The sequence below is a fragment of the Ciconia boyciana genome, chromosome 7, assembly GCF_034638445.1.
Source record: "Ciconia boyciana chromosome 7, ASM3463844v1, whole genome shotgun sequence".
Classification (NCBI taxonomy): Eukaryota; Metazoa; Chordata; class Aves; order Ciconiiformes; family Ciconiidae; genus Ciconia; species Ciconia boyciana.
The window spans coordinates 29,949,361-29,959,034 of NC_132940.1; the positions used below are offsets into that span (position 1 = coordinate 29,949,361).

At 54.5% G+C, this 9,674-nt stretch overlaps 1 protein-coding gene across 3 annotated transcripts in view; it reads left to right on the top strand.

Moving 5' to 3' along the window:
- The window catches only part of LMX1A (LIM homeobox transcription factor 1 alpha), a 44,592-nt gene extending 38,817 nt beyond the window's left edge, over positions 1 to 5,775 (top strand). For all 3 annotated transcript variants that reach the window (XM_072867648.1, XM_072867647.1, XM_072867646.1), the window contains 5 exons: positions 4,502 to 4,671; positions 4,824 to 4,901; positions 5,008 to 5,077; positions 5,213 to 5,383; positions 5,615 to 5,775. In XM_072867648.1, the coding sequence (XP_072723749.1) occupies positions 4,502 to 4,671; positions 4,824 to 4,901; positions 5,008 to 5,077; positions 5,213 to 5,383; positions 5,615 to 5,775 (650 nt within the window). The remainder of the gene's footprint in view (positions 1 to 4,501; positions 4,672 to 4,823; positions 4,902 to 5,007; positions 5,078 to 5,212; positions 5,384 to 5,614) is intronic.
- The last annotated feature ends 3,899 nt before the right edge of the window (positions 5,776 to 9,674 follow it).

Consider the following 9,674-nt stretch of genomic DNA (forward strand, 5'->3'; position numbering starts at 1 on the left):
ACTGTAAATGAGTCTTCTTCCTAAAAAAAAAAATCACAGTCCCAAGCATCCCGCTGACTACCTTGGGCTAAACCTTCTGTGTCCCTCCCCTGTGCCTCACCATCCCCGCCTGGGACTCTGGAAAGGCTGAGGGCAAGGACTGAGCTGCTTCTGCTGTAGCCACCCTTTTTAATACCGAGGGGAAACTGAGGCACAGAGCTAAAACGTGAGCTGGCAGCAGGGAGCCTGCAAATCTTGTGTCCCCAGCGGCTTCCCAGGCAGTTGATGGCCAGAGCCAGACTGCAGACCCGGCGTGGTGACGCTGCGGGGACACCACAGAGCCAAGGGGGCTGCCGGAGAGGTGGCATTACGACTGGAGGTGGACAGGGGGCTGGCATCCTGCTCCAGCCAGGGTGTCACTGCCGGTTAGGTTGCCCAGAGCATCAGATCAGCATTAAAATATGTATCTACAGTCCATGCAAATCAAATCTGAACGTTTCCCAGGAAGACAAATTTAGTAAGAAAGCCCAGCAACGGGGGCCGGGGGGGTGGAAATGATCTGCTAGCAGAAATCCTCATGTTAACACCGTCCCCGCAGAGCCCCGCTCCTCGCGAGGCTGCGCAGCCCCACGCCATGCGCCTGGGTCGCTCGGCTCCTCTTAAAAACTGTCATCAGGGGAAAACCTGCTTTGCAGAGGGAAGGATTTACCTTTGAAATGCTGTGCTCTGGAAAGGGCTGCCAGAAAGCTGGGGGGAGCCTGTCTTTTCCCTGCTAGAGCAAAGCACTGGATTTAAAAAAAATAAAAATCAGCATTATGAACCCATTTAGGAGGGGATTGTTAAGGTGTGAAGTGGGGCAGGTCACGGATACGGCAAACCCTGGCGCTCACTGCCAGATGCAGGCGATGCTGCAACTGGGAGGTGGAGTGTGGGGGGACAGGGATGGTTTCAGTGGGGATGGAGCAAAAATTGCCCAAAGCCCATGTTTCTCTTTAATATCGTGCTCCTCTGTAGTGAGAGCCCGGCTGCTTTGCAGCACTGCCTGCGGCTGGCTCTGTCTGAGCTCTGCAACCCTGCTCACTCGAAAGAAAAAATTTTCCCCCCAAATAACGGTGATGATATTTTAAAAATAAAGAGTGAGGCCATGGGAGGAGGTGGCTGAAGGGAGCCGATGAGTGATGGTCCAACGCTGGAGGAGCTGGAGAGGCAGGAAAGCAGCAGGATCCAGCACGCTGGTGCTGGCTTTTGCCTTAGCCCTGGGAAAGTCCTTAATTGATTGAAGAATTATTATTTTTTCCTTCTGGGATGTGCAAACTCTTTCAGTTAAAATAGGAACCAATGAGGAGACGTCATGCAGGAAAATAAGTGAATTGGCCACAACGGTTTGGGTTTATTCCTAGTGGGGGAAAAGGGCAGTTTGGGAAAGGTTGGGGAGCTTTTCCTCCCCAGCGACTCATCAGCCCATGGTCCAGCCCTGTTGCCAGGGGCTCAGGCCAAACCAAGAGCTTCGACTAGCAAAAACCTCCAGGGGAAATACTTATTTTGGTGGAAACTCCAGCTGAGACCCAAGGGATGCAAAGGGCCAGTGTGGGAGTCAAAAGGGCATGGCAACCCCTTGGCTGGTTGGAAATCCACCCTGAAGTCCCTGGCATCCCCTGGCAGCCCCTGGCCTGGGGGGTCCCAGCCCTTCCCGTCTCCCCGCAGACCCCGTAGCTTAGCCCCACCGCTGTCCCTGCCTGGTTTTGGTGGCCACCAAATATGGGATCGGGATGTCGTGTGACTCTGGGGACGGTGGCACGGTGAGGGCCAGCCCAGGTGCACATCCCACGTGGATGCTCAGCGTGGTGCAGCTTTGCCCCCTCCTGCTGCATCCCCCCTGGGCACCCCACCGCCACGCCGGGGGATGCAGAGGGGTGTCCCCGCTCCGGCACCGATCCCGGATGCCCTTCACCAGCAGCATGTGATATGCGTGTCCAGCCTCTCCCCCATACCCCCCTTGCTGCTTTGAAGCCCCCCGCCCTCCCTCCCCCCGGCCGCCGCGCACCAAAGGCCACTTTATGAGAAAGCGCAGATAAAAAGCGAGCCATATGTTGTCTGTAATCTCCCAAACCCTTGCTTCAATTACTGCCTCCCCCGAGCCTCCGCCGCCCAGCCTAAGTAAACAAGCCCCTCTGAAAGAGGACCCTGCTTTCCAATTAAAAGCGTCCTAACGTTTCTCCTCTCCCTAAATCCTCCCGAGCGAGGAATGTCCTGGCCCCGGCGGCAGGATGCGGGCTCGGCGGGTCGGACCGAGGGCACGCTGCACAATATCCATCGCCCCGGCCCCTTCCCAGGTGACGTCAGGGGCAGCCCCAGACACTCATTAATTTCTCCCCCCTTCTCGGTGGGGAAAGGCTTGAAAGGGAGAGTTAATTAAAAGTAATACCGCGCCAAATCCGGCTTCGCTTTTGCTTCTTTCCCTTTGACACTGGGAGGGATTTGGGGAGCAGGTGTTGGGGGGGGAGGGCTCGGGGGGGCTGCTCTGAGCGGGTTTACCCCCTTGGTGTGGGTTTTGAGCATCATTTGCTTGATAGAGTACATGAGCCTCTGGCTCCCCCCTGCTGGGCTCTGCCCCTCCTGGACTGGAGGGGATTGGGGTGCTCACCTTGTGTTAGGGTGCAAAGGGATTCAGGCACTGAAATGTCTCCATTGGTTGACATTCCTCCTCCCAATATTTGTAAAAATCTCTACCCTTCCATCAGAATTAAACTCCTTCAGGTTTCAGGGAAGCAGGCAGCTTGGCGGAGCAGAGACCCTGCTTGTACTGGCACTGAGAAGGAGGCAGCAGCGGCCACTGCTCAGCCCCGTTAGCCATCAGAGACTCCACACCCTGGGGGTACCCAGCGCTGGGGCTCTCAGACCTACTGCATTACTCTGTCCCTCGCGTTGGGAGATGCAAGAAAACAGCAGTTTGTCTCTCCTGTTGCCACTGCTGCCATGGGCATGCCGTGGATGTGCCATGAGCAAGCAGGGAGCTTGCGGCAGCAGCAAGGCTCTGGCTCCCGGGGGCCAGCACCTAGCCCCAGGCTGTTTGGGGGCGACCAGCGTGAAGACCTCTCCCTGTCCCAGCCCTCCCAGCCCTTGCCACAGGGAAGGTCTCTGTATCGGCTGGTGAGCCCAGGAGACAGCCCAGCAGCACAGAGGGAAGAGGTAACTGGTACCCAAGAGCATCCTCGGTCCTCCCCTGGGATCATTGCCTTCCCTCACCCCAGAGATCTGCTCCTGTCTTTCCCCATTCCCAACTAGGCTGCCATTGGATTTACACTTTTCTGATGTGTTTGATCCATGATTAGCTCTTGCCATGGGGTATGACCTGGCCTGCTTTAGCCATGAACTCTGGGCCAGGCTCACAACCCCTTGTTGCGTCCCCACCTCCCAGAGACGCGGCAGCCCCGGGACGGGACTCGGGCCAAGCGCAGCCTTGCAACCTGCGTCTGCGTCAAACCAGCACCTCAGCTCCATTATTGATTCCCAAACGGATGGTGAAGGAGCTTTCTGGAAAAGGCTGTAAGTGATTTACCGCTCGTGAGAGGGAAGGACCTGTGCTGTCAAACCTGCATTACAACCCTCCCATGCAAGCGAGGTCATTGACATGGTGGCGATGCGGTAAATGAGGAGGGCTGGTAAGAGGCAGGGCAGCGCTGCCTGCTTTCCCGGAGCAGCTCCTGCCCAAAGGCCCCATGGCCCTGAGCGGCGGACAGCAGCAGGGAGATATACACCAGTGCCTGGGAATGCAACGGAGCGGCACATTGCAGCAAGTACCCAAGAGGTGAAGCTTGAAGCAGCCTGGGCTTCTGTCCAAGGAGATTTAAAACTCCACAGAAGGGGGGAAATATAGGCAAAAGGGTGTCCCTTATATTTGTGATTAAAACTCTGTGCTCCAAATGGAGTTGACCTCTGTGGCGGGGCAAATCAGGAGGGGTTTGTGAGGTCCTGGCTAACGCGTTGCCCTCTCTGAGCATCTCTGCTCACCCTGCGCCCTGACCTCCCGCAGCCTGGGCTGTCCGGGCAGGGGGACCAGGTGCCTGGTCACCAGCTGGGCTGGGGGACAGCCCCAGGGGCACAGCAGTCCTTGATGGCTGCTGTCCCCTCGTGTGGATGCAACCTGTGTGTCTCTGTCCAGATGTGTCTCCAGCTGTGGCCTGGCAGGAAATCCCTGTGGAGCAAGCAGGGGTTTGGGTCTGATGGAGGGAAAATCAGGCGTCCCAGGGTTTCACATTGAAGCTGCTCAGACTGTTGGGGAAAAGAAGAACCAAAAAGCACATCTGCTGAGCGACCCCAAACTGAGCCACAGGAGCTCTCCCCCTCTCTGAGCTGCCATGGGGCAGCCAGCCCCAAACCTGAGCTCCTCGCACACATTCACAGGAAGATCCCTGCCAACACCAGCTTGTTTTAAGTCCCCCAGATTATTTTGGACATGCTGGAAAATGATGTGCACTGCCTGTTGTCTGTAAAGGACCTGCTTTTTTTTCCCCCCCTTTAGGCAAAAGTGATGATGAGGACAGCATCTGCAAACTGGGCCAAGCCTCGGGGAAGGGTGCCGAGGACGGGAAGGATCACAAGCGGCCCAAGAGACCCCGGACGATCCTGACCACGCAGCAGCGGAGGGCGTTCAAGGCATCTTTTGAGGTCTCCTCCAAGCCCTGCAGGAAGGTATGGGGAGAAGGACCCATGCTCAGCCGCCTCCAGCCCCCAGGGATGTCCTGGATGCTGGGCAAGGACTTGCCCCAGCTGCTCTGTCCCCTCCTAAAGTCCCCCCAAAAAGTTAAGGGGGCTGAGACGCCACTGTCATTCCTCTCTCCAAGGTGCGGGAGACGCTGGCGGCTGAGACAGGGCTGAGCGTCCGCGTGGTGCAGGTCTGGTTCCAGAACCAGCGAGCAAAGGTGGGTACGAGGGGTAGCTCCCTGCCAGTGGCCGGTGCTGGGGCTCCCCTCCCCCTTGCTCCAGCCGGTGGATGATTTCACCCCGTTTTTTCCCCTTCTTGGCCAGATGAAGAAGCTTGCCAGGAGGCAGCAGCAGCAGCAGCAGGATCAGCAAAACACACAGCGCCTGAGCTCAGGTATCCCCCTTGCATCCAGCTCTCCCTGCGCTCAGGGTCTCCCTATTTCCCAGCCCTCTACGGGTTTCCCAAGGGAGCTGGGCCCCCCAAAAAGCAGCAGCCCGGCTGCGCCGATGGCTTGCTCTTATCTTCCAGCCCAGACAAACAGCGGTGGCAGCACGGGGCTGGAGGGGATGCTGAACCCCTATACCACTCTGCCCCCACCCCAGCAGCTGCTGGGCATGGAACAAAGCGTCTACGGCTCTGACCCCTTCCGGCAAGGGCTCACCCCACCGCAGATGCCCGGAGACCACATGCACCCCTACGGTAAGGCTCCAGGGTTTGCCTCTTGCCTTCTCTCCTTCAAAGAGATGCTGGGTCATGGCAGGGGGCTGCGTGGTGGGGGCACGCATGGGTGCTGCAGTGATTTCTGGGAAGATGGTGGTCCCCTCGCCCCTAAATCCTTATGCTGCAAAAGCTGGGGGCATCAGGCACTGTCAAGGTGCCGGAGGAGAAAGCAAGCTCTGAAGTCCTTCTGCTCCTTCCCTGTTTCCCAAGGTGCCGAGCCCCTCTTCCAAGACTTGGATAGCGATGATACCTCACTGAGCAACCTGGGCGACTGCTTCCTCGCCACAGCAGATGCAGGGCCACTCCAGGCGCGAGTGGGGAACCCCATTGACCACCTCTACTCCATGCAGAACTCCTACTTCACCTCCTGAGTGCGGCATGGTCCCCGGCACGGGGCAGCCGCCGCCGCCACGCTGCCCCAGGAGGGGCTGCAGAGGCCCCAGGGTTGGGAGGGAGGGGGAAGCGACACTGCTGGGATGCTGTCAAACAATATGTTGTAGCTTGGGATTCCCAAGGAGCGAGTTAAGTCATGGGTTGCATAGTTTCATGTTTCTCTTAGGAGCCTAGGATTAGGGACAGGAGTGGTTTTTGCAGCTGGCTGGTGGATTTTCAAATTTCAAACGGGGAACCAAATTTCTCATTTCGGCAGGGGGAAAGGCAGGGGGAGGGGGAAACCCTTCCCGTGGGAGCATCCCGGTGCTGTATCCCCTCCGCACCACCTTCTGTCGGAGTGGCAGAAAGAGCAAACTGCTGATCTTCACAGGGGGAGCCCGCAGCATCAGCCGGGCTTTGAAATTTGAAAAGCTGACAAGGCTTTGGGGAAACACAGGGAAAACTTCACTGCGGGGCTTTCCCTCTGTTCCCTTGACCAGCTTGAGTGCTTGCTGTTTAAACACAGGGACTTTTAAGATAGGTGTTGCCATGCAAATATAGAAAGCTAGAAACCCCTAACATCGTCCCCGTCCCTGAGGATGGGGCTGTGTGTGTGTATGTGTGTGTGTGGGCACGCACGTGTGTGTGTGTGCAGAGCTGTGTGGCTGTGGGTGATGCACTGCACAGCCACACCTGCCAGATTGTATCAACAAAGTTTATTTCTAAGTCTATCAGAAATTTACTGTACAGCAAAAGTAACTTTATTTTCAGCGTGAACCATATTTAAGGAAATACTCAATGCACTTAAGTTATAAGATGAAATAATTTACTTTTTATAAACGTTATGTTTAAGTTGCAAAAGCCCAATGGCAGGGAAGGAACATCAGTTCATTTCAGGCAATACGTTTGGGTTTCGGGGTCGGTTATTTTTGGTGCTCTCAGGTTGCCCCACTGGTTTTGAGGTGCAGTTGAAACCCAAAGCAGGGCTGGCTCCAGGGACCTGCTCCTCCGCCAGCAGAGCGATGGGGACAGTACAGTGGCCAGGTCCTGTCCCCACCGCTGGACATGTCCAGGAGGTTGGTGCGGGGTGGACGACGCTGCTGGAGCTGGTGGACATCCCGGCCCATCGGGGCTCAGCCATGCTTCTCTGCATCACCTCTCTCCTTCCCATGGCAGGACCCAGCCTGCCTCCGCCAGCAACCCCATCCCGTACCCTCACATATGGGTGCTAGACCAGTGTGAGCTGCTGTCCTGGCTCTGGAAAACACTGCAGCCCATATCACCACCCCTCAGGCGAAGGAGAAAGGAAGGAGAGCCCTGCATTTCCCACCCCATGCTCGGGTTCATCCCTGCAGGAGCCATGGGAACCTGGGAAAAGTTCTCCTTAGGGTCGAGCCTTCAGCTGACCCTCACCTCATCCCCACTCTCATTTTCATGCGTTGTGTCCTTTTGTGCTGCTGTTCACAAATGATGTAAGCGACAACCCGTAAAGACATACAAGTGACTGTGAGGCTCAAAACACTGGCTCATTGCCACTGTACAATCTGACACTGAATGTAGCGGGGTCTGGAGATGGCTGACCCGGCAGGAGATGCTGACACACTGTCAGAAATTGCGTTCCAAGAGGAAATTAAAAAGACAAAAAAACTCTGAAAAATAAAAAAAAAAAGCCTGGTCTCTTCTTGCGTGGGGTGTCCCATTAACTCGGAGAGGGAAGGGTTTGAATCATTTCCAAAGTTGGCAAGGTGTCGGGTTGGGTATGGTGAGACCGCGGGGGACGCTTCTGCTCCTTGGGTTTTCAATATCAAATATTCTCTGGTCTGGGACTAAACCGGGCCTTGAGGGTCCTTTGTGGCCAATGGAGAGAGACTGGTGGATCTGGAAAGTGACACATCTATCTCTGGCTCCCAGCCGAGGTGGCAGAGAGGGACTTGCTGGGGCTCTGCACTGAGCATAGCAGGACTGTGCAGGACTAGCTCAGCTGTGAACAGCCAACTTTCAGACATCCGTAGGCAGCGGACATGACTGCCAGCCAAAACGACAAAAGAAAAAGGGAGGTCAGACACCAGACAACGTTCTTGGCAACAAGGAGAGATCTTGTAGAAAGGATGGGTAAAAAGAGAAAAAGAAAGGTGTTTTGCATATTTCCCAGCTCTCTGCATGGGCTCATGTGTGTTTGTACCACAAGAAAACTCTGCTTCATGTTTACACCTGCCTACAGTGTTTCCATGCTCTTAGCATTGAAAGAGAGCTGGAGAAGCCAGGACAGCCAGGTTACTAGCAAAACATTTTCCTGAACGCATGAGCTCTTGGCTTAAAATGCCCTGTAGACCTCATTGGTACCTTCACATCCCTGGTTGCCATCTCAGCTCACTGAGCAGAGCATGGCTGGGAGGCATTCATCTTCCTCCAGGGCAGGGGGACTGCATGAGTGGGAAAGCATTTCCGCAGGCCAGGTTACCCCATAAGTGCTCTCACCTGGACTGTCACTTCACCGTGAACCCCAACTCTCCATGGCAGGGCCGTGGGCAACTCCATGTTAGGACTGCCTAAGAGATATGGGTGGGTATTTTCCAATAGGAGTTGCTCTCATTGCAGCTCCCTGACGTGGAGAGGTTCCACGAATATGTGCTGATGCCACCGAATTGGGGATGGGGATCCACAACTCATTGCCTGAGATGTTCAAAACAGGGCGTTCTCCTTCCTGCCCTTCATCAGTCACTGCTTTGCTGTCACTGTGCTATAAAATGCTTTCAAAGTCCAACCTGCAGAAAAAAAATTCCAAAATGGCATGACTGTATGATGAAAACTTCTGATTTTTATTTTGCAAGTTGTAGTTTCCTGTAGTTTCCTAGGAACAGCCTGGATTTCTTGGGTTGGTTTGGGGTTTTGCTGTATTTCAGGACAGAAGAGCATGGCACCTGACCTCACGAATGGCAACTGCTGCAAAACCCGCAGCAGCCCCATCCCAGCAGTGTCCAGTTTGTTCCAGTCACCCAATCATGTCTTGGGATGGGGTGCTGGGCAGCCTGCCTGACCCAAACTGCTCGGGACTGTGTTCTTGGTCATCCTGCAGCTGAGTGTTTCCCCTTGCTCCCCAAAATGAAGACTTATTTTTAATCACTGCACAGGCTCTATTTTCTCTCAACAATTACATTTTGATTACAAAACATCTCTGAGCCCTTATCTGGCCTCTGTTGCCCCAGTCATGAACTGAAAAAGCACAGAAAGAAGGCCAGAGAAATGTCTAACATGTAGGAGAAGGCTTTCCATGGAGAATTAAATAAGCTGTATTGAGCTGCAAGGTCTTCTCTTCCAGTAGAAATCTCTCATCTGTGCCTGTTTGCTCATTTGGGATGTAATTAGTGAGTCACCAGGTGAAGGTATTGCAGGAGGGAAGGTAAAACCCTATAAAAGCAGGATTCACAGGTTGCCTGGGTTTGGGAGGAGGTGCGAAGATGTGCCCTAGGAAGCTGACTGGCCTGATTTGAGATGATCTTGTGAAGGACAGCAGGGTAGGTACTTGTGTGCAAGTTTTCCTGTGTTTCTAAAGCTCTTGCTCTTTCTAAGATAGAAGTATGTGTTGGGGAATTTCTTTGTAGAGACTGTGGTATTTGTGTGTACTTTACTTCTGCAAAGCACAAGGGTGATACCTGTTATAAGTGCTGGCATTTTTTAATGTTGACTGAGTGTAATTTTTTAGCTGGTTGCCTCCAAACCCACCTTCTGGGTGGATGACATAGAAAGCCAAAATCCTATTTTTTTAGTTTGGGATTTTGGCACAGGAGGGCTCCACAGCAGCAGGGAAAAGGGTTGGACCTGTGCTGGCATGGACAGGTTGGGGAAATTATGGCTTGAGATTTCTCTGTCACTGGGCTTGGTGGTCTTGGAGAAATGC